The sequence below is a fragment of the Salvelinus namaycush genome, chromosome 2, assembly GCF_016432855.1.
Source record: "Salvelinus namaycush isolate Seneca chromosome 2, SaNama_1.0, whole genome shotgun sequence".
Classification (NCBI taxonomy): Eukaryota; Metazoa; Chordata; class Actinopteri; order Salmoniformes; family Salmonidae; genus Salvelinus; species Salvelinus namaycush.
The window spans coordinates 34,650,054-34,675,641 of NC_052308.1; the positions used below are offsets into that span (position 1 = coordinate 34,650,054).

A 25,588-nucleotide genomic window follows, 5' to 3' on the forward strand; every position below is an offset into this window, starting at 1 on the left:
GCATTTTCCCCCCCTCTTTTACACCACTGCTACTCTCTGTTGTTATCATCTATGCATAGTCATTTTAATAACTCTACCTACATGTACATATTACCTCTAACTAACCGGTGCCCCCACACATTGACTCTGTACCAGTACCCCCCTGTATATAGTCTCGCTATTGTTATTTTACTGCTGCTCTTAAATTACTTGTTACTTTTATTTCTTATTTTTATCCATATTTTTTAACTGCATTGTTGGTTTGGTAAGTAAGCATTTCACTGTCTACTACACCTGTTGTATTCGGCGCATGTGACTAATAAAATTTGATTTGATGTTGGAAGACCTGCTTTCTCTTACCCTGTGGTTCCACGTCAATTAAGATTCTTGTGGTTGCCCTCCAGGCCAAAATCTGAGGTTTACCAGGATCTCCCGGAGGTTTTTGCCAAGACCCACTCCACCGGTCTCCCTCATCGCCCCCTAGGACTGTGCCATCGACTTGCTTACAGACTCTGCACAGCTGCTTCTACCCCCTGTCGGTGGCTGAAACCAAGGCCATGGAGGAGTTCATCCAGGAGGCTCTCCAACAGGGTTTCGTCTGCCCATCCACCTCCCCTGCGTCGGCAGGTTTCTTATTTGTGGCCAAGAAGGAAGGGGGTCATATCCATGTATTGACTACAGAGTCAATGCCATCACCACCAAGTGCAGCTACATCCTCCCATTGGTGCCGGCCACCATTGAACAGCTCGGTTTAGTACCAAACATCCCGTTTTCTTTACTAAGCTGGACCTGCAGAGTGGCTACAATTTGATCCGCATCCGGGAGGGGGATGAATGGAAGACTGCCTTCAGCGCGATGGCTGGGCACTACAAGTACTTGGTGATGCCTTATGGATTAGCCAATGCTCCATCGGTGCTTGGGAGTCAGGTGGTCGTGTATATCGACGACATCCTGATCTTCTCGGCCACCACAGAGAGGTGGCTGAACCCGTTCCAAGCCAGGTGGGACCTTTTTTTCTACTAGATTCAACTTCACCCTGTCATACTGCCCAGGTTCAAAGAACATCAAAGCTGATGCCCTGTCCTGTCTCCACGATTCAGGAGAGGTTCCTGTCCTGAGTGCACCCATCATACTGCCCTCCCGAATCTCTGCCCCTGTGCTTTGGGACATAGACGTGGATATCCGCCAGGCTCTGGAGAGGGAACCCGTGCCTGCTACCTGTCCTCCGGTGCGCACCTACGTTCTCATGGAGGTAAGGGATCGGCTATTGACCTGGGTGCACGTATACCTGGGTGTCTAGCGGCAAGGGATCTCCAGCACCACTCAATCCATCTCCGTTAAGTATTGGTGGCCCACCTTGGTGCAGGACGTCGCCCGCTACGTCAACTCCTGCTCCATATGTGCCCAAACCAAATCTCCCCGGCACACTCCAGCAGGGAAACTCCTTTCCCTCTCCTCAGCGGCCTTGGTACCATCTGTCCATAGATTTTGTTACTTATAATCCCCCGTCTTATGATTTCACCACTGTTATGGTTGTTGTGGACAGAGTCTCCAAATCCTGCCATTTTATCCCTCTGATCTCACTACTGCTCTCCAGGTTGCTGAGGAACTGTTCCAGCAGGTCTTCTGGTACTATGGCCTTCCGGAGGACATCGTCTCTGACCGTGGTCCCAAATTCACGTCGCGGGTATGGAGACGGGCAGGTGAAGAGGACCAACCAGAAGCTGGGGATATTCCTGAGGAGTCACTGTCAGGACCGGTAGGGGGAGTGGGCCTGGTTCCATCCTTGGGCGTCCTGGGGTACCAGCCGGCCCTGGCCCCCGAGCCAAACCGTAGCCACTGCGGTGGACTAGTGGTTCCGGCGCGCAGAGGTGGCTTTGGACGCTACCCACGTGAGGCTCCAATGCACCATCTGCCACCAGAAGGAGCAGGCGGACCGCCACCGCAGTGAGGCAACAATATTCCATCCTGGTGATCGCTTCTGGTTTTCCACCTGTAACCTCCCGCTCTGCCTGACCTGCTACACCTGAGGCCCTGGTTCGTGGGGCCATTCAAAGTCCTCCAGAGGGTCAATGAGGTAATCTCCCCCTCTTCACGTGTCTCTCCTCAGGCCAGTGGTTCCTGGTCCCCTGGCTGATGCCATCCAGTACCTGGTGGACTGGGAAGGGTACGGTCCAGAGGAGCGGTGTTGGGTTTCGGTGGACGACATTCTAGATCCCAATAGCAATCAGAGATTTCTACTTTCGACGTCTGGACTGGCCCGCTCCATGGGCCGTCCTCCTGGCCGGCGTCATCCTGTGGCTGAGGGACCTTACAGATAATTGTATGTTTGGGGTACAGAGGTAGTCATGCACAAATAATGTTAAACACTATTATTGCACACAGAGGGAGTCTATTTTGTGACTTGTTAAGCAAATGTTTACTCCTGAACGTATTTAGACTTGCCATAACAAAGGGGTTGAATACTTATTGACTCAAGACATTTCAGCTTTTCATTTGTAAATAATTTGTAAAAATGTCTAAAAACATAATTCCACTTTGACATTACTGGGTATAGGGCAGTGACACAAATTTAGGATGCAACACAACAAAATGTGGAAAAAGTCAAGGAGTGTGAATACTTCAAAGGAATTGTATATACATACAGTTACCAGTCAAAAGTTTGGACACATCTATTCATTCAAGGGTATTTCTTTATTTTACTATATTGTAGAATAATAGTGAAGAAATAAAAACTATGAAATAATACAAATGGAATCATGTAGTAACCAAAAAGTGTTAAATCAAAATATATTTTAGATTCTTCAAAGTAGCCACCCTTTGCCTTGATGACAGCTTAGCACTCTTGGCATTCTCTCAACCAGATTTACCTGGAATGCTTTTCCGACAGTCTTGAAGGAGTTCCCACATATGCTGAGCACTTGTTGGCTGCTTTTCCTTCACTCAGCGGTCCAACTCATCCCAAACCATCTCAATTGAGTTGAGGTCGGGTGATTGTGGAGGCCAGATCATCTGATGCAGCCCTCCATCACTCTCCTTGGTCAAATAGCCCTTACACAGCCTGGAGGTGTGTTGGGTCATTGTCCTGTTGAAAAACAAATGATACTGCCACTAAGACCAAACCAGATGTGATGGCATATCGCTGCAGAATGCTGTGGTAGCCATGCTGGTTGTGTGCCTTGAATTCTAAATAAATCATAGACAGTGTCACTAGCAAGCACCTCCTCCTCCATGCTTCACAGTGGGAACCACATGCAGAGATCATCCGTTCACCTAATTTGCGTCTCACAAAGACACGGCGGTTAGAACCAAAAATCTCAAATTTGGACTCATCAGACCAGAAGGACAGATTTCCACCAGTCTAATGTCCATTGCTCATGTTTCTTGGCCCAAGCAGGTCTCATCTTATTGGTGTCCTTTAGTAGTGGTTTCTTTGCAGCAATTTGACCATGAAGGCCTGATTCACGCAGTCTCCTCTGAACAGTTGATGTTGAGATGTGTCTGTTACTTGAAATCTGTGAAGCATTTATCTGGTCTCCAATTTCTGAGGCTGGTAACTCTAATGAACTTATCCTCTGCAGCAGAGGTAACTCTGGGTCTTCCTTTCCTGTGGTGGTCCTCATGAGAGCCAGTTTCGTCATAGCGCTTGATGGTTTTTGCAACTGCACTTGAAGAAACTTTCAAAGTTCTTGAAATTTTACGGATTGACTGAGCTTCATGTCTTGAAGTAATGATGGACTGTCGTTTCTCTTTGCTTATTTGAGCTTTTCTTGCCATAATATGGACTTGGTATTTTACCAAATAGGGCTATCTTCTGTATACCATCACACACACACACGTCACAAGACAACTGATTGGCTCAAACGCATTAGGAATAAAATAAATTCCACAAATTGCTTAACAAGGCACTCATGTTAATTGAAATGCATTCCAGGTGACTACTTCATGAAGCTGGTTGAGAGAATGCCAAGAGTGTGCAAAGCTGTCATCAAGGCAAAGGGTGGCTACTTGGAAGAATCTCAAATATATTTTGATTTGTTTAACACTTTTTTGGTTACTACATGATTCCATGTGTTATTTCATAGTTTTGATGTCTTCACTACTATTCTACAATGTAGAAAATAGTACAAATAAAGAAAAACCCTGGAATGGGTAGGTGTGTCCAAACTTTTGACTGGTACTGTATGTTTGCTGTTACACTTTTGAAAACAATCAATGTTCTGTTTAGTATGTTGTTTGTCCAAAATGAATTACCTATGTAAATATGTTTAATAGTTTTATTCAAAAGTTCAACTGCAGTTATTTTTATTCTAATGTCTTGCTCACTCTAGTGATGTGTTCTACGTCATCAAGGTAACAACTGACAAAAATTAAGAAAGAGTAATTTGCAGTAAAAAGAAAATAAATAAATCAAATGTCTGGTGATCCTTACTTTTTGAAGTTAGGAGCACCAGTGCTACCAATTAAAAAAGGTAATTATTTGTATTGTTATTATTGACTGATGTACTGCATTGTTGCGGGAGCTAGCACATAATCATGTCGCTGCACATTTTATACCTGCTGTATACTGTGCATTTGAAAATGTAAAATTTGACACACACGGTTCTGTTGAGTGTAAGGTACAGTACTTGAATGGTAAAGCATGCAAAAAACGATTTGTTAACAAAATAGATCAGAAATCCATTGAACACAACAATCAAGTGCAAACTGCACATCAAAGTTCAAAGAACTCACGAGACAAACAATCCAAACATTCCACTGAGGGGTGACGAAGCCATTGTTGTCATTCTTCTTCTATGCTGTTGTGACATTTATCAAGGCAACCACCAAGAAAGACAGCATTCCCTTTCCACTGGGGACCACGGCCCTGTGCGTTCCAACACACACTCTGCATAACTAAAATGCTGCTCTGGAGAGCCACACCACCATTCACCTTTTGCTAAACTGATAGTTGACACATGTTCTGCATTCTGGTGTAATCTCCGGCATCAGAGTACATTCATTTTGGCCTGAGGTGTGACCTCTTTCTTAAAGGGACACATTTATATTTCTCCAGTTCTGGAAGGGAGGCTAGGCCCGGCTGTGTGACAAGGGCATTATGTGATCCTTCCACAGAGGAATTAAATCAACATTTAGCCTCCTCAGCCACATCGTAATGACGATTAACATCCTCCTGCCATTAAGGGTGTGGGCGGTGTGTGTGTGTGTGTGTGTGTGTGTGTGTGTGTGTGTGTGTGTGTGTGTGTGTGTGTGTGTGTGTGTGTGCAATGTTAAGTAGACAGGGGGTTGGGTGGGACTTAGGAGACCCCTACGCAGGCAATCAGAAATTGGGCACATGCACATACAGAACTAATGACACTTGACTCGTCCACAATGCAAATGGAATAATGGAAAACACATAAATGAGTGTGTAGAAATTATGTGCATACACACCTTACACACTGCAGAATGAAACACTCACACACACACAGAGAGAGAGAGGGTGAGTGGGTTCAGAAATCGAATCAGAGCTCTTGAGAGAAGATCCTGGGTGTTTCAAATTGTCCTAATTGCCTCGTAACTGCAAAATATGAGATCTGCAATAACACAAAGAAAGCAACTAGATGAGACTGACAAGTCTGCATCTGAATGATTAGGACTGGAGATTAGGATATCATCTAACTGCCACACCAGTGGAGAGAAGCCAGGTGGTGTGTTGCAGTGAGTTGTGGTCTCGGTCTCTTCCTCTGTGTCTCATAGAGATGGTATTGAAGGTGAATAGTGTTTCCTAATGAGGAGTGATACCTGCTGTGAGGAAAGGCTAAATTACAACACAAGGTGGAGGGAAGGAAGAGATGAGATAGGATAGACGTAAGACGGGGGCGGGAGAGCATTTTTGAGGTGCTTGATTTAGGTTAAGTCCAGGGAGTGTACTTGAGACACTGTAAAAGTGTGTGATAAAATAAACATTTTATAAGGCGAATTTACGGGGGAGGGAGGAGGCTGTACCAATACATGCTCTGCCTGTCTCCTTGAGGCAGGAAGTGGCTTTGCAGAGAGACAGAGGAAATAGGGCCAACGATGACGAGTCTCGCTGCCATGAAAACATCTCAAGGGGCACGCTATCGGTAACCACAACGTGCATAAATGCACAATCAACCTGATTGCTCATTATGTTGTCACGATTGTTAGTTCAGGGCATGGAGGTTTGTTTGACGTTAAATTCAGATACAATATTTGAATAGTAAATCCAACATCATCCTCTACCACATTTACAGCTTTACAGTTAGTAGAATTAAAGTAAACACGGGACTGGTACAGTTGAAGTCGAAAGTTTGCATTCACCTTAGCCAAATACATTTAAACTCAGTTTTTCACAATTCCTGAAATTTAATCCTAGTAAAAATTCCCCGTCTGCTAACAGATCATGTGACTTGTATCTGCTCTGTGATTGGACAATACAGACCGCGAGGCTCATGGTTAGCTTTGGTTTTGGTGCTCGATTTCTCAACACAAAGGTTGAAACATTCATAACCGCCGGGCACTACATCAACATAGAATTGTTTTGCAATCTCGGTCTATGTTGCACAGTAATATTGCAATGAAATCACAACGGATTTTGAGGATTGAGAATCCACATCTGGAACCCCTGGTTGCAGTCCTATTCTAAAATCTTTGTCTGAATGCAACATATTCAGATGTAATTAGGGTCCCCTGAGAAACACTGACCAACACTTTGGTTCCTACCCTGTCATAACTCCGACCTGGCTTTTTCATTTGCTGTCATGCCAAACAACAATACCATAGAATTAGAATAATCATTATATGTCTATGCTTCCAACAGTTCACCCAAGTGTTGATCTATATTGCAAGTCAAATTGAAATATTTGGTTTGAAAACGTAATAACATTTTTTTGCCCACATTGTGCAGCCCTACTAACCTGGTAACTTTACCACTATATGCTAACATTTGGTGGCACAGAAAGAAAGGAAAATGTATATATTATTCAGTAGATGTGTTTCAAAAGTAAGTTGAATTCATAGAGGCATAATGTAGGCTACATCTCAATCAATTAAAACATGTATTTTTCTTGTGGTCCTACATTTTATGTGGGGCTCCTAACTTTTCTAAGTAAGGAGCACCAGTGCTACCAATGAAACATGTTCATTTAGAACCCTGCACACAGAAGATAGCAATAAAAGTTGCAAAGACATACTGTAGATGAAGCTAGATATGAGGTGTTGTCTGCATTACTTGAAGGAACATGAATGTCTGTCAACACCTCTGCAAATAGCGTTACATCTCTCTCTCAATCTGTTTGCTCTCAAGTTAGTCTGAAAAAAGGAAGGCTAGTATGTATTGCTCTATGACCACTGGGTGTGCACAGGAGTGAAGGCAGTTACACAAGCATTTAGGGTGAAGGTCAGCTAAGCAGTGAGCTGGGATATAGGAATTACACGTTTTCAGCAGAAGTGAGGAGACAATGAGATAAAGAGAGAATTAGTTTTCAGACGAGCCTTGGGTCCTTCGATTTCTCTTAGTCAAAATAGCATCCCTCAAGGATGAACTATAAATAGAGCGTATCAGTTGATTCTTTGAAGCTGCGCTTCAAGTTCCTAACAGATATTGATAGAGCATAACAACTACACGTCTCAATGCTTCATATTTATGATATATGAGCATCTATATGAGGGTATGAATATTGGGCGTGCATATTGCGTATGCATTTGACTGTATCATATAAGTCCATACTTCCTTCCTTCCCTTTCGGTCAGTTTCTTCCTTAAGTCGATTTAATGGCTTGTCTGTGAATTATTTTTTTGAAAATGTCTAAAAACACCCTTTTCACCCACCATGCTAGGGTGGCTAATGCTACTTCCTGGTGTTGCAGTGCGAGTTCAGCCGTGGTAAACAACATCATCACACGATGTGCAACATCTGAAAGATGTCAGAAAATGGTGATGGAAAATGTTGTTTTATTAAGACAGTACGCATATTTTCTGTGTTCTTTTCCACCGACGACACCTTTGCAGTCTGAATGGAGGATATTTTATGTACGAGCCGGTCCATGGGGAACACAGTCATATTGCCGGGCTGAATAAATTGAAGTCATGCCGCGTTCAACACAACTGGGAACTCTGACATGTTTTTGCTTTGAGTGGGAAAAATTGTTTTGAACAGTCATTCAACAAACTCGGAATTCCAAATTGGAAACTCAGGCATCTTTCTAGAGGGCCTACTTTCTGACCTGAAGATCACTGACCTCATGATTTGACCTTGGTTTTTTACAGAGTTCCCAGTTGTCTTAAAAGCACCATCAGACATTAAAAGATGCACTATGCAGAAATCACTCGGCCATTTCATAGTTAGCCTTATTTCAGTTTGTGACAAAACAAGCTAGTGTAGAGAATCATTATACCATCTAAACCACTGTGAAATACCTTTTCCATAACCAAAATTATTGTATTTTTAGCTGTTTGAAGCTGGTGTACAAAGCCGAAAGTAAAAGACGCAAAAACAAAACTTAAAAACGGGAAGCATAGCAATAGCACAAATAGAACAGATATACCGCTTCTTAGACTTGCTTCAATGAGAATAACAAATCTATAACCAGTGCTTGACTTGGACTAAAATTGGTTCCGGTACTCATTATTTGGGTGCCGGCACTGTTTATATTTAGGTGCTGGAGCTCAACAATAATTTTGAGATAATATTCTATAAGAGGAACAGGTGCTCTAGCAGTAGAAAATTTGAGGTCCCAGTACTCATCTTTGGTGAGCTCCTCTCCAAGTCAAGCACTGTCTATAACTCACATTTCTATGTGAATTTTGTTGATTGACCAAAAAGTTACATATTGCAGCTTTAAAGTCAGATGTAAGACGACCAACAACATAAAATGAATAATAGTGTCCAGTTGGGCTATCCTTGGATTTGAGTTTAGTCGGTTAGGCCAGTGGTTCCTAAACTGTGGGGTGAGGGGTAGGCAGGTGGGGTGTGGGGGTCGTCCCAAGAGAATTCTCTCCGGTTATAGTCACAGCCGTGTATATTCCCCCTCAAGCCAATACCACTACGGCTCTCAAGGACCTACACTGGACTTTGTGCAAACTGGAAACCGCATTTATTGTAACTGGGGATTTGAATTTAAAGCAAATTTGTGGAAAACGCTATCGAATTTCTATCAATACATTGCCTGTAGTACTCACGCCTCTAAAATTCTACCATTGTTACTCCCCTTTCCGGGATGGCTCAAAGGCCTTCCACCGCCCTCCCTTAGGAAAATCAGATCACGACTCCATTCTGCTCCTCCCTTCCTATAGGCAGAAACTCAAACAGGAAGTACCCGTGGTAAGGTCTATTCAAAGCTGGTCTGACCAATCGGAATTCATGCTTCAAGATTGTTTTGATCACGCGGACTGAGATATGCTCCGGGGTGCCTCTAAAAATAACATTGACGTATACACGGACACAGTGACTGAGTTCATCCGGAAGTGTTTAGGGGATGTTGCTCCCACTGTGACTATGAAAACCTACCCAAACCATAAAACCGTGGACAGATGGCAGCAATCGAGCAAATCTGAAAGCGCAAACCACAGCATTTAACCACTGCAAGGTTACTGGGAATATGGTTGAATATAAAGTGTAGTTATTCCCTCCGTAAGGTAATCAAACAGGCAAAACGTCAGTAGAGACAAAGTGGAGTCGCAATTCAAAGGCTCATACACGAGACATATGTGGCAGGGTCTACAGACAATCACAGACTACAAAGTGAAAATCAGCCACGTCGCGGACACCAAGGTCTTGCTCCCGGAAAACCTAAAAACCTTCTTTGCGTGCTTTGAGGATAACACAGTGCTACCGACGCAGCCCGCTCCCAAGGACTGTGGGCTCTCGTTCTCCATGGCCAACATGAGTAATACACTTAAACGTGTTAACACTCTGGAGTATTTACAGACATATTCAATCTTTCCCGATCCCAGTCAGATGTCCCCACTTTCTTTAAAATGTCCACCATTGTTCCTGTACCCAATAAAGCAAAGGTAACTGAACTAAATAACTATCGCACAGGAGCACTCACTTCTGTCATCATGAAGTGCTTTGAGAGGCTAGTTAAGGATCACATCACCTCCACCTTATAACAATGACCCACTTCAATTTGCATACCGCCTCAATAGATCCACAGACGATGCAATTGCCATCGCACTACACACTGCCCTATCCCACCTGGACAAGAGAAATACCTACAGTTGAAGTCGGAAGTTTACATACACTTAAGTTGGAGTCATTATAACTCGTTTTTCAACCACTCCACAAATTTCTTGTTAACAAACTATAGTTTTGGCAAGTCGGTCAGGACATCTACTTTGTGCATGACACAAATAATTTTTCCAACATTTGTTTACAGACAGATTATTTCACTGTATCACAATTCCAGTGGGTCAGAAGTTTACATACACTAAGTTGACTGTGCCTTTAAACAGCTTGGAAATTCCAGAAAATTATGACATGGCTTTAGAAGCTTCTGATAGGCTAATTGACATTATTTGAGTCAATTGGAGGTGTACCTGTGGATGTATTTCAAGGCCTACCTTCAAACTCACTGCCTCTTTGCTTGACATCATGGGAAAATCAAAAGAAATCAGCCAAGACCTCAGAAAAAAATTTGTAGACCTCCACAAGTCTGGTTCATCCTTGTGAGCAATTTCCAAATACCTGAAGGTACCACATTCATCTGTACAAACAATAGTACGCAAGTATAAACACCATGGGACCACGCAGCCGTCATACCGCTCAGGAAGGAGACGTGTTCTGTCTCCTAGAGATGAACGTACTTTGGTGCGAAAAGTACAAATCAACCCCAGCACAACGGCAAAGGACCTTGTGAAGATGCTGGAGGAAACAGGTACAAAAGTATCTATATCCACAGTAAAACGAGTCCTATATCGACATAACCCGAAAGGCCGCTCAGCAAGTAAGAAGCCACTGCTCCAAAACCGTCATAAAAAATCCAGACTACGGTTTACAACTGCACATGGGGACAAAGATTGTACTTTTTTGGAGAAATGTCCTCTGGTCAAGATGAAACAAAAATAGAACTGTTTGGCCATAATGACCATCATTATGTTTGGAGGAAAAAGGGGGAGGCTTGCAAGCCGAAGAACACCACCCCAACTGTGAAGCACGGGGGTGGCAGCATCATGTTGTGGGGGTGATTTGCTGCAGGAGGGACTGGTGCACTTCACAAAATAGATGGCATCATGAGGGAGGCCAATTATGTGGATATATTGAAGCAACATCTCAAGACATCAGTCAGGAAGTTAAAGCTTGGTCGCAAATGGCTCTTCCAAATGGACAATGACCCCAAGCATACTTCCAAACTTGTGGCAAAATGGCTTAAGGACAACAAAGTCAAGGTATTGGAGTGGCCATCACAAAGCCCTGACCTCAAACCTACAGAAAATGTGTGGGCCGACCTGAAAAAGCATGTGCAAGCAAGGTCTACAAACCTGATTCAGTTACACCAGCTCTGTCAGGAATGGGCAGCTTGTGGAAGCTTGTGGAAGGCTACCCAAAATGTTTGACCCAAGTTAAACAATTTTAAGGCAATGCTACCAAATACTAATTGAGTGTATGTAAACTTCTGACAGACTGGGAATGTGATGAAAGAAATTAATGCTGAAATAAATCATTCTCTCTATTATTCTAACATTTCACATTCTTAAAATAAAGTGGTGATCCTAACTGACGTAAGACAGCTAACCTAAATGGCACTAAATTAAAAAAAAAAATGTAAATGCTGTCATGTTAACAGAACACCATATCCTAAAAGCAGTACAGGTCAAAGTAAAATAGACAATATGGAATGGACAATCACAACTGTTGTGTAGGATTTAGGATTTTCACCCCATTGTCATGATCAGTTGTTTAAAGTTGATCATAGCGAAAAAGAAAATACTTCTGCATTTCCCGCTGTGGAAACACATTGCAAGTAGGCTCATGATAACTCCTGATAAAGTTGGGTAAATTATATTCAGAACTTAAATAACCAAATTGATTAGTCACAGGAATTAAGACTAATAAAGCCAATGCAATGGGCTATTTTACAAATGGTGGGCCTACAACATGGATTAGCATTGATAAAATTCCATTGTGGCTATAACCAAGTATGACCGAGCCAACGTCTTTTTTTGGGTCCCGTCCGGATATCGTTTCTTGGTGTTTTATAAACGGTAGACAACATAACATTGATGGCATTCATAAAATTCAATTTCAGACAACACTGTAGGCTACACCTCAGTAAGCATGTACCAGTGCCTACACCTTTTGGACGTCTTTTTTTGTTGCAGTTCCGTACCGGCCTTGATTTCCACAGACATTGGTTTTTGTTCCGGTCCGGACCAAATCTGAATCTACAAATGACTTATTTTCAACTTTTATTCAGAACCGAAAATGAACCCGATTTCAACATCTGGAAAATACGTACTTTCAACGTCCGGAAAATATGCCTTTTCAACATCCTGAAAAATAATTATTTTAAACATACGGAAAATAGATTTTCACCTTTCATTCAGAACCTAAATTGAACTTGTCTTTTCCAGACGTTTAAGTTATGTTTTAGAAGTCATTTCAAGTAATTTTGCTTAGTGGGACTATTCTAGTTTTGCTGGGGGCGCAGGACGTTCTCCAATGCTGGAAGGGGGACCCGAGTGAAAAAGTTTGGGAACCCTTGGACTAGGCTAAAGGAAAATGCGCCCACTATTTGTAGGTTGTCAGGACAACTCCTTGCATGATAAACTGGGTTGGGAGCCAATGGCGGGCCATGGGGCTAGGCCTATTGAATTGCTTACCTTGGATGCTGTGAAGGTGAACGTTTAAACCAGAGCGAAGTTGTAGGTCGTCGACCCTCTCCAACTGCTTAAAAAGTTTGGCAAAGTTGTTCTTTACAATTTCATAGCGCCGTACCTCGGTCCGAATTGCATTGGAAAGCGCTAACTTGTTGCTGCTGTTCATATTGACACCTGTCTCTGGTGATTACATGCGCGAGATTGACATTCGTTATCCATCTGCGCGCACTTCTCCAAACAGTTATACCAAAGCTAATCGAACCTATGTATTCAGTTTAAGAGCTTCTATCTGCAAAGTAGCCTACATCATCAATCAAAAAATACTTTATTAATTTGAGCAAATTTCTTGTTCCGTTTGTGCCTTACAACGTCTACTTCCTTGTTTTAAAGAGCTGCAAGAAGAATGCTGATGAGTCGGACTCGTTTTGTCTTCTGAAAAAATATGACACCTCATGGAGACAGTGTTTCCCACTGGGCACAGACGTCAGTCCAACGTCTAATTTTGATGTACATTTGGTTGAGTTCTGAAATCAAAAAAAAAATCACTATGTCATTGGAATTTTTACCAATCCAATCTGTTTTCCAGGTTGATTCAACGTCATCACTTATTTTGGGGGTTTTAAATTACGTGGAAACAACTTTGATTCAACCAGTCTTTTCACAGTGGGTTGTGTGTATGTGGCTTTGTAGCAATACAAGTGAAGTACACCCTACATTTATTTGGACATTGAAGCGAAAACGTTTCATTTGTCTCAATACTCCAGAATTATGGATTTGAGATCGAATGTTTTATATTAGGCGAAAGTACAGAATGTCACATTTTATTTGAGGGTATTTTCATACATATCCGATTCACTGTTTAGAAACTAATGCGCTTTATATACTGTATCTAGTCCACCAATTTGAACGTGTTATAGGTAATTATACAAATTCACTATTCCTAGCACGCAATGATTACATCAAGCATGTGACTACAAACTTGTTGGATGCATTTGCAGTTTGTTTTGGTTGTGTTTCGAATTATGTTGGGCCCAATATAAATTAATCTTAAATAACTTTTACTGTAAATATGAATAGGATATGTTTCTGAACACTTACATTTTACACCCCATGACAAAATGTATAGAGTTGCAGGAAATAAGCTTTAAAAGGTGTGTAAACAGTTTTTGTCATGAACAGTCATGGCCGGCCAACTCATTAGGCAGGATTAGGCGGGTTTTTATGGCAGCAGATTGACGAGGGCCGCATTTTCTGAACTAAACTGGCCAAGACGCACCTCAAACAACAACACATAAAACCTCACTTAATTCTGCCCAAAAACAATTAACATTTTTCTCAACCAGTGGCATATGGGCTTTTTAGGTGAATGCTGATGCCACCCTTTGATACGCAGTGCCCACTTTGTCAAAGGCAGAGGCGCAAAATGTTTTGCTTGTCCATTCCCAGCGCGCCTCTCCAGGGTGCGCTGGGAATGAGGGAACCCGATGTATGATATTTATGCCTCTGTAACTTTCTCAATCATCATTATTCCCGATTCATTCATGATTACCCATAATCATGGTGGCGTCCACATTAATCTAGAAGTGTTCAAAAACACATTATATTCTTATTTACAATAAAAGTGGCTGCAAAATGACACCATACCTTATTTACCATACATTTCTATTGGGCGCAACATAATCCGACTGACAACCAAAACAAACTGCAAATGCATCCAGCAAGTTTATAGAGTCACAAGTTTGTTGTAGTCATTGCGTGCTAGGAACATGGGCCCACAAACGTAACTTTTGACTAAATTGAATACACAGTAAGTGAATTTGTCCAAATACATTGGCAAGAAAGGTATGTTAACCCTTTGGAATTACCTGGATTTCTGCATAAATTAGTCATATAATTTGATCTGATCATCTTAGTCACAACAATAGACAAACACAGTGTGCTTAAACTAATAACACACACATTATTGGATTTTTCTTGTCTATATTGAATACATAATTTAAACATTCACAGCATAGGTTGTAAAAAGTATGTGAACCCCTAGGCTAATGACTTCTCCAAAAGCTCATTGGAGTCAGGAGTCAGATAACCTGGAGTCCAATCAATGAGACGAGATTGGAGATGTTGGTTAGAGCTGCCCTGCCCTATAAAAAAAACTCACAAAATTTGAGTTTGCTATTCACAAGAAGCATTGCCTGATGTGAACCATGCCTCAAACAAAAGAGATCTCAGAAGACCTAAGATTAAGAATTGTTGACTTGCATAAAGTTGGAAAGGGTTACAAAAGTATCTCTAAAAGCCTTGATGTTCATCAGTCCAAGGTAAGACAAATTGTCTATAAATGGAGAAAGTTCAGCACTGTTGCTACTCTCCCTAGGAGTGGCCGTCCTGCAAAGATGACTGCAAGAGCACAGTGCAGAATGCTCAATGAGGTTAAGAAGAATCTTAGAGTGTCAGCTAAAGACTTACAGACATTTCTGGAACATGCTAACATCTCTGTTGACGAGTCTACGATACGTAAAACACTAAACAAGAATGGTGTTCATGGGAGGACACCATGGAAGAAGCCACTGCTGTCCAAAAAAAAACATTCCTGCAAATCTGAAGTTCGCAAAAGAGCACCTGGATGTTCCACAACGCTTCTGGCAAAATATTCTGTGGACAGATTAAACTAAAGTTGCATTGTTTGGAAGGAACACTATGTGTGGAGAAAAAAAGGCACAGCACAGAAACATAAAAACCTCATCCCAATGGTAAAATATGGATGGAGCGAGCATCATTGTTTGGGGCTGCTTTGTTGCCTCAGGGCCTGGACAACTTGCGATCATCAACGGAAAAATGAATTCCCAAGTTTGATCAAGACATTTTGCTTGAGAATGTAAGGCTATCTGTCCGCCAATTGAAGCTCAACATAAGTTGGGTGATGCAACAGGACAACGACCCAAAACATAGAAGTAAATCAACAACAGAAGAAAATACACCTTCTGGAGTGGCCCAGTCAGAGTCCTGACCTCAACCGATTTAAAATGCTGTGGCGTGACCTCGAGCGGTTCACACCCGACATCCTAAGAATATTGCTGAACTGAAACAGTTTTGTAAAGATGAATGGTCCAAAATTCCTCCTGATGGTTGTGCAGGTCTGATCCGCAACTACAGAAAAAGTTTGGTTGAGTTATTGCTGCCAAAGGAGGGTCAACCAGTTATTAAATCCAAGGGTTCACATACTTTTCCCACCCTACACTGTGAATGTTTATATGTTGTGTTCAATAAAGACATGAGAACATATAATTGTTTGTGTGTTATTAGTTTAAGCAGACTGTTTGTCTATTGTTGTGACTTAGAATTTGATCTGATCTTCATCTATGACCAATTTATGTAGAAATCCAGGTAATTCCAAAGGGTTCACATACTTTTTCTTGCCACTGTACTTATGATACCTTCAAACGGGGGACTAGATACATAAAGTGCTTTAATTTATAAACGGTAAAGCAGCAGTGGTGTAAAAATACTTGAAAGTACTAGTTAAGTAGTTTTTTGGGGATATCTGTACTTTACTTTACTATTTATATTTTTGACAACTTTTACTTCACTACATTCCTAAAGAAAATTATGTACTTTTTACTCCATACATTTTCCCTGACACCCAAAAGTACTCGTAACATTTTGAATAACGCTGACTTCTTCCACACGCTGAACACTTAAATGCAACAACAAAACATCAATGTTTTTTTAAACACTATAGTTTGTCTACAAGCATGATGGCTGTACTTTAGGTTTATTGCAGCATGCTGATATGAAAATAAACTTGTTGTACTTCAATGTTTGTAAACAATGTAAATGTAAACACACACTCTATAGCCTCATAACATGGTTAAAACTATAATGTTGATATCATGAATGGTCTGTCTTTGCATACATACAGTGCATTCGGAAAGTATTCAGACCTCTTGACTTTTTCCACATTTTGTTACGTTACAGCCAAGTGGAATCTGAGGGCCTGTGTTTGGAACATGATAGTGATGTGGACACTGAGGAACTTGAAGCTCTCGACCCGCTCCACTACAGCCGTGTCGATATGAATGGGGTCGTGCTCTGCCCTCCATTTCCTGTAGTCCACGATATGCTCCTTTGTCTGCTGATGTTGAGAGAGAGGTTGTTGTCCTGGTACCACACTGCCAGGTCTCTGTCCTCTTCCCTATAGGCAGTCTCATTGTCATCTGTGATCAGACCTACCACCGTCATGTTGTCTGCAAACATAATGACGGTGTTGGAGTCGTGCACAGCCATGCAGTCGTGGGTGAACAGGGAGCACAGGAGGGGACTAAGCACGCACCCTTGAGGGGCCCCCATGTTGAGGGTCAGCGTGGCGGATTTGTTGTTGCCTATCTTCACCACCTGGGGGTGTCCCTTCAGGAAGTCCAGGATCCAGCTGCAGAAGGAGGTGTTCAGTCCCAGGGACCTTAGCTAGGTGATGAGTTTTGAGGGCACCATGGTATTTAACACTGAGCTGTGGTCAATGAACAGCATTCTCATGTAGGTGTTTCTTTTGCCCAAGTGGGAAAGGGCAGTGTGGAGTGCAATAGTGATTGCGTCATCTGTGGATCTGTTGGGGAGGTATGCGAGTTGGAGTGGCTCCAGGCTGTCTGGAATGATGGTGTTGATGTGAGCCATGACCAGCCTTTCAAAGCATTTCATGGCTATAGATGTGAGTGCTACGGTGCGATAGTCATTTAGACACGTTACATCAGCGTTCTTGGGCACAGGGACTATGGTGGTCTGCTTGAAACATGAACATGAAAATGAAGGTATTACAGACTGGGTCAGGGAGAGGTTGAAAATGTCAGTGAAGACACTTGCCAGCTGGTCAGCGCATGCTCCAAGTACGCGTACTGGTGATGCTTCTGGCCCTGCGGCCTTGTGAATGTTAACCTGTGTAAAGGACTTAATCACATCGGCTACAGAGAGCGTGATTACACAATTGTCTGGAACAGCTGATGCTCTCACGCATGGTTCAGTGTGCTTCGAAGCGAGCATACAAGGCATTTAGCATCACTGGGCAGCTCTCGGTTTGGTTTCCCATTGTAATCTGTGATAGTTTGTAAGCCCATGCCATATCCGACGACAGTCAGAGCTGGTGTAGTAGGTTTCGATCTTAGTCCTGTATTGATGCTTTGCCTGTTTGATGGTTCATCGACGCACTTATTAATGAAGCTAGTGACTGATGTGGTAAACTCCTCAATGCCATCGGTGGAATCCCGGAGCATATTCCAGCCTGTGCTAGCAAAACAGTCTTGTAACTTAGTATATGCCTTATTGGACCACTTTCGTTTTGAGTGTGTCACTGATACTTCCTGTTTGAGTTTTTGCTTGTAAGCTGGAATCAGGAGGATAGAGTTGTGGTCAGATTTTTCAAATGAAGGGCAAGCTTTGTATGTGTCTGTAGTAAATGTGATTTAAAATGTTTTCATTTCTAGTTGCAAAGGAGACAAGGTAACAGAAATTAGGTAAGACGAATTTCAGTTTTCCTGCATTAAAATCACTGGCCACTAGGAGCGCCAGCCTCTGGATGAGCACTATACAGCTTTTTGAGTGCGGTCTTAGTGCCAGCATCGGTTTGTGGTGGTAAATAGACAGCTATGAAAAATAAATAGTGGTAAATTGTATGGTCTACAGCCCTCAAACTCAACTCTGGATCTCGAATTCAGTGCCACAGCCTTTTTTAATTGTTCCCATCTAATCAGGGACTGATTTATACCTGGGACACCAGTTGTGTGCTATTAATTATCAGGTAAACCAGAAAACCGTCAGGCTCCAGACCTCGTAGTGTAAGAGTTAAATACCCCTAGTCTAAAGCTTATCATTATGAATACTAACTCAATGTAGCTAGTTTGACCATATTGTCAATGTTAAGCAAGCTAGCTAACTGTATTAATAGCAATGTAAGCTAGCTTACGATTTCCCAGTTTCCCATGAGGAAGTGAAGCCAGCACATGGTTGACGCAGCTTGTTTGACATTAGCCAATCAGCGTTTCTCAACAAGTTCAAAGCACGTGAATGCATTCAACTAATTTTACGAATTTACAACTGGTAATTACCACTTTCCTACTTGACTATGAATGCAGAATTAGCTACAACTTCAGAGTCCGTTGGAAAGGATCAGATTGAGCAGTGGGGTGTACAATCATTGATCTACAAATCATATTCCCTGACAAATAATAGGTTTTGTGCGATTTAAGATTCGCAGAGCTACGGCTCCCCTGTCTCAGGCAATCCCCCAGCCATGCACACACGCACAACCAGACATTGATTCATTGATTGGAGACAGCTTGTGTCAATTACAGAACATTTCCTAGGATTTTCTACCTGCAGCAACACTAGTGGGTAATGCTGGAAAATGGTAAATGCACAGTTCCTCCATTTCCACACCAAAAAGCAGGGCCTAATGATATGTGAGTCAGTTAAAAAGTCCAATACAGCCATTTTTATCTCAATATCTAATAATTTCCAGGTGACAATGAAGTACATTACTGTGATTGTTTTCAAGAAACAAAAATACTTTTTTAGCAAAGAGAAATTTCTCAAGCAAGAATTTAGCTAGGACTGTGGGAGTGGTTTGAGTGTGGAGGGGAAAACTAGCCGTTATAGAGTACCACAGTATGAGTCATAACTATAAAACCTAACGGTCAAACAAGGAAATGGTTCCAATTGTTTTTCATTTTTCTCATAGGGGATTTAAAATAAGGGCTGTGTTTCGTGTAGGCTTACCCTGGTGTGACATTTTGATAACCGTGTAAATCTCTCTAGGACAAGGTGACTTATCAATATATTTGCCTGTATTTACCACCCCAAAATGAAATGCAAATTAGCAGCTAATGTGGCTATCATAAAGAACTACAAATGCCATGATGATGGCCTCCCGGGTGGCGCAGTGGTCTAGGGAACTGCATCGCAGTGCTAGCTGCGCCACCAGAGTCTCTGGGTTCGCGCCCAGGCTGGGCTGGGTTCGCGCCCAGGCTCTGTCGCAGCCGGCCGCAACCGGGAGGTCCGTGGGGCGACGCACAATTGGCATAGCGTCGTCCGGGTAGGGAGGGTTTGGCCGGTAGGGATATCCTTGTCTCAGTATGTAAAAAATGTAATAAAATGTATGCACTCTACTGTAAGTCGCTCTGGATAAGAGCGTCTGCTAAATGACTAAAATGTAAAATGTAATGATGACTGGCCAAGACTGACGAACCGAGGTGAAGGTAAGAATCTCTGGATTAACTATCTAATGTTAGCTAAATTTAGTCATTAATAAATTGTCAAAATGTCTTTAAATTGACAGTTCTGTGAACTGTCTTGTGCACATTTTTTATTGACACAATACCTGTTAGCAAAGGTGTCAGCTAGAGATGATGTGCAGGGGTTTGCAGGGATTTGTAGTCTTGCATGATGTCTACTTTGCTTTTTCAAATCTAAGAGTAAATAGAACCGAATATATTGATAAAAGTCACCTTGTCCAAGAGAGATTTACATGGTTATCAAAATGTCACGGGAGAGTATGCCTACACAAAGCACAGCCCTTACTTCAATAGTGTTTTTAAAAAACTATTGGAACCCTTACCCTGTTTGACTGCTAGGTTTTCTGGGTATTATGACACCTCCACTGTGGGGCTCAATAAGCAGAGATTTTTGGAACTCTATTTTGGATTGGTCTATTAACTAATTTACCACCAGGTGTTGTCACAAGGCAGGCCAAAAATCCCTCCCACCAAAACAGGCTGAAATTTCAGGCGGTGATTTCAAACAGCTTACACTAAAATGGCATTATCACAACAGCCTCAATTTATTGGCGCATGGACTCTACAAGGTGTCAAAAAGTTCCATGCTGGCCCATGTTGACTCCAATGCAGTTGTGTCACATTTTCAGGATGTCCTTTGGGTGGTGGACCATTGTTGATACACACAGGAAACTGTTGAGCGTGAAAAACCCAGCAGCGTTGCAGTTCTTGACACAAACCCTGGCACCTACTGTACTACCATACCCCGTTCAAAGGCACTTAAATATTTTCTCTTGCCCATTCACCCTCTGAATGGCACTCATACATAATCCATGTCTCAAGACTTAAAAATCCTTATTTATCCTGTCTCCTCCACTTCATCAACACTGATTTGAAGTAGTTTTAGCAAGTGATATCAATAAGAGATCATAGCTTTCACCTGGATTCACCTGGTCAGTCTACAGTGCATTCGGAAAGTATTCAGACCCCTTAACTTTTTCCACATTTTGATACATTACAGCTATATTCTAAAATGTATTACATTTATTTTCCCCTCATCAATCTACACACAATACTCCATAATGACAAAGCAAAAACAGGTTTTTAGACATGTACAGTTGAAGTCGGAAGTTTACATACACCTTAGCCAAATACATTTAAACTCAGTTTCATGCGGTCATGCTGGAGGATGTTGCAGGCAGCAGAACATTCTCCACGGCGTCTCCAGACTCTGTCACGTCTGTCACATGTGCTCAGTTTGAACCTGCTTTCATCTGTGAAGAGCACAGGGCGCCAGTGGCGAATTTGCCAATCTTGGTGTTCTCTGGCAAATGCCAAACGTCCTGCACGGTGTTGGGCTGTAAGCACAACCCCCACCTGTGGACGTCGGGCCCTCATGGAGTCTGTTTCTGACCGTTTGAGCAGACACATGCACATTTGTGGCTGCTGGAGGTCATTTTGCAGGGCTCTGGCAGTGCTCCTCCTGCTCCTCCTTGCACAAAGGCGGAGGTAGCGGTCCTGCTGCTGGGTTGTTGCCCTCCTACGGCCTCCTCCACGTCTCCTGATGTACTGGCCTGTCTCCTGGTAGCGCCTCCATGCTCTGGACACTACGCTGACAGACACAGCAAACCTTCTTGCCACAGCTCGCATTGATGTGCCATCCTGGATGAGCTGCACTACCTGAGCCACTTGTGTGGGTTGTAGACTCCGTCTCATGCTACCACTAGAGTGAAAGCACCGCCAGCATTCCAAAAGTGACCAAAACATCAGTCAGGAAGCATAGGAACTGAGAAGTGGTCTGTGGTCACCACCTGCAGAACCACTCCTTTATTGGGGGTGTCTTGCTAATTGCCTATAATTTCCACCTGTTGTCTATTCCATTTGCACAACAGCATGTGAAATTTATTGTCAATCAGTGTTGCTTCCTAAGTGGACAGTTTGATTTCACAGAAGTGTGATTGACTTGGAGTTACATTGTGTTGTTTAAGTGTTCCCTTTATTTTTTTGAGCAGTGTATAATTTATTCAAGTTTTACAAAATGTACATCAATGTAAATAGAAAGATTTCCCATATCCCAACCTTCCTTCCTTCCTGCTTTCAGACCCTTTACTCAGTACTTTGTTGAAGCACCTTTGGCAGTAGTTACAGCCTTGTGTCTTCTTGGGTATGGCGCAACAAGCTTGGCACACCTGTATTTGGGGAGTTTTCCCATTCTTCTCTGCAGATCCTATGCACAACTATTTTCAGGTCTCTCCAGAGATTGGGTTCAAGTCTGAGCTCTGGCTGGGCCACTCAAGGACATTCAGAGACTTGTCCCGAAGCCACTCCTGCCGTGTCTTGGCTGTGTGCTTAGGGTTGTTGTCCTGTTGGAAGGTGAACCACCCCAGTCTGAGGTCCTGAGCGCTCTGGAGCAGGTTTTCATCAAGGATATCTCTGTACTTTGCTCCGTTCATCTTTCCATCGATCCTGACTAGTCACCCAGTCCCTGCCTCTGAAAAACATCTCCACAGCATAATGCTCCCACCACCATGCTTCACCATAGGGATGGTGCCAGGTTTCCTCCAGATGTGACGCTTGGCATTTAGGCCAAATCAAATTGTATTGGTCGCATACATATATTAAGCAGATGTTATTTTGGGTGTAGCGAAATGCTTGTGTTCCTAGCTCCAACAGTGCAGTAGTATCTAACAGTGCAGTAGTATCTAAAAACAATTCACAACAATACACACATCTAAAAGTGAAAGAATGGAATTAAAAAATATATAAACATTAGATAGAGCAATGTCGGAGAGGCATTGACTAAAATACAGTAGAATAGAATAGAGTATATACATATGAGATGAGTAAAGCAGTATGTAAACATTCTTTCGGATCAGTGTACCTTCCATGGGACGGTTGAGCTAATGTAGGCTAATGCGATTAGCATTTGGTTGTAAGTAACAAGAACATTTCCCAGGACTTAGACATATCTGATATTGACAGAAAGCTTAAATTCTTGTTAATCTAACTGGACTGTCCAATTTAGAGAAGCTATTAGAGTGAAAGAATACCATGCTATTGTTTGAGGAGAGTGTACAATTTTGAACATGAAAAGTTATTAATAAACAAATTAGGCACATTTGGGCAGTCTTGATACACATTTTTTAACAGAAACGCAATGGTTCATTGGATCAGTCTAAAACTTTGCACATACACTGCTGCCATGTAGATTTATTCAGCCTGCTGAGGTTGAAGAGGCACTGTTATGCCTTCTTCACCACACTGTCTGTGTTGGTGAGCCATTTCAGATCGTCAGTGATGTGTACGCTGAGGAACTTGACGCTTTTCACCTTCTCCACTGCTGTCCCGTCGATGATGTTAGGGACGTGCTCTCTCTGCTGTTTCCTGAAGTCCCAGATCAGCTCCTTTGTTTTGTTGACGTTGAGTGAGATGTTATTTTTCTGGCACCATTCTCCCAGGATTTCATCAGATCAGAGAATCTTGTTTTTCATGGTCTGGGAGTCCTTTATGTGCTTTTCGGCAAACTCCAAGCGGACTGTCATGTGCCTTGCTGAGAAATGGCTTCCGTCTGGCCACTCTTCCATAAAGGCCTGATTGGTGGAGTGCGGCAGAGACGGTTGTCCTTCTGGAAGGTTCTCCCATCTCCACAAAGGAACTCTGGAGCTCTGTCAGAGTGACCATCGGGTACTTGGTCACCTCCCTGACCAAGGCCCTTCTCCCCTGATTGTTCAGCGCTGGGAAGAGTCTTGGTGGTTCCTAACTTCTTCCATATAAGAATGATGGAGGCCACTGTGTTCTTGGGGACCTTCAATGCTGCAGAAATGTGTTGGTACCCTTCCCCAGATCTGTGCCTCAACACAATCCTGTCTCGGAGCTCTACGGACAATTCCTTCGACCTCATGGCTTGGTTTTTGTTCTGACATGCACTGTCAACTGTGGGACCTTTTATATAGACAGGTGTGTGCCTTTCCAAATCATGTCCAATCAATTGAATTTACCACATGGTTGTTGAAACATCTCAAGGATGATCAATGAAAGCAGGATGCACCTGAGCTCAATTTCGAGTCTCATAGCAAAGGGTCTGGATACTTATGTAAACAAGGTATTTCTGTTTTTCATTTGTAATAAATGTGCAAACATTTCTAAAAAGGCTGTAAGGCTGTAACGTAACAAAATAGAAAAAGTAAAGTGGTCTGAATACTTTCCGAATGCATTGTACACTATGAACACAATAAGCGGCAGGTAGCCTAGTGGTTAAGAGCGTTGGGCCAGTAACCGAAAGGTTGCTGGTTCAAATCCCAAGATGACTGAGAAATCGGTCTGTGCCCTTGAGCGAGGCACTTTTCCCTAATTGCTCCCGTAAATTGTCTACTAAAATGTAAACAAATAGCTAAATTGTGCATATAAGAGATTCGCAGAGAGTGCGATGTGCAGTTCTGGGATGATAGTGCAGCATGAATAGTGGAAAGTCCATGGATGAGAGGACCAGGTGGAAGGTTTGGTGAGGCCATGGCACACGGGAAGAAACGGTTCAGGTGGCAGGAGGTTTTGGGGCTGAAGATTATCTTTCCTACACGCTTCCTTGCCCTGACGTCATGCAGGACCTCGATGGAGAGCAGGTGGCAGCCAATGACCTTCTCAGCAGACCCGACAATCCGTTGCAGTGAGGATGGACTTGATGATGGTCGTTTAGAACTGTATCACCATGCATTCACCAAACATTGCACTGAGGAAAACAGATTTGTTTTATAGAAATTGTCGGATTGGGAACTACCATCGTCTATCAATTACAGAATCCCAAATTAATAAACTGGTCACTGTATTACCTCTTAATCAATAGTTTGTCACAAAATATATTTCCCACCCATCTATAGGGCACCCCTTTTATTTGTAAATAAATATTGATGGCCACAAACCACACACAAATACTTATTTGTTTAAGCTACAAAAGATTCACGTAAGTTTATATAAAATCAGCAAAACTGCAACACTTTCTGTGGCATAGACAAAACCTCTTAAATTATAAAAGATTGTTCCCTGTAAAAAAAAAAAATCTCTGCATGTCACCACACACAGTGCAATGCTGGTAGTTGGTGCTCAGGGTTCTGTTTTTGATAAACCCACATCAGACAGACAGAGGGCTAGGGGGCTCAAACTGGGGTGGTTCTCAACCGGTTTGGTCCCAGGGACAAACAAGCACAGGGTCATATTCATTAGTACCCGTAGTAGCAAAATGTTTTGCAACGGAAAATGAAAACAGTTTCTTATTGTGAAAGTTCAGGTAGTCCCTCCTTGCTTCAGTCTGTTTTCTTCCATTTGGTGCCTGGTGAATATAAACCCAGATATACCTCTTTGGAGAACTGTGTTGATTAAAAACATCCAATGAGAACATATTGAATTCATATAGCGTCTGAAGGAGCGGTCTGCATTATCCCAGGAAGCAATGCAGGTGCTGCACAGACCATAAGTTGAGAAACACTAACATACAGTAGAGTTATATGGCGTTAGACAGCTGTGGAACCATCCTATCA

General features: G+C 42.5%; 1 protein-coding gene across 1 annotated transcript in view; it reads right to left on the reverse strand.

Moving 5' to 3' along the window:
• LOC120021320 (arf-GAP with GTPase, ANK repeat and PH domain-containing protein 1-like) overlaps nt 1–12,967 on the reverse strand; it is a 61,700-nt gene extending 48,733 nt beyond the window's left edge. Inside the window, exon 1 of the mRNA XM_038965031.1 lies at nt 12,805–12,967. Within this exon, the coding sequence (XP_038820959.1) occupies nt 12,805–12,967 (163 nt within the window). The remainder of the gene's footprint in view (nt 1–12,804) is intronic.
• Between the last annotated feature and the right edge of the window lie 12,621 nt (nt 12,968–25,588).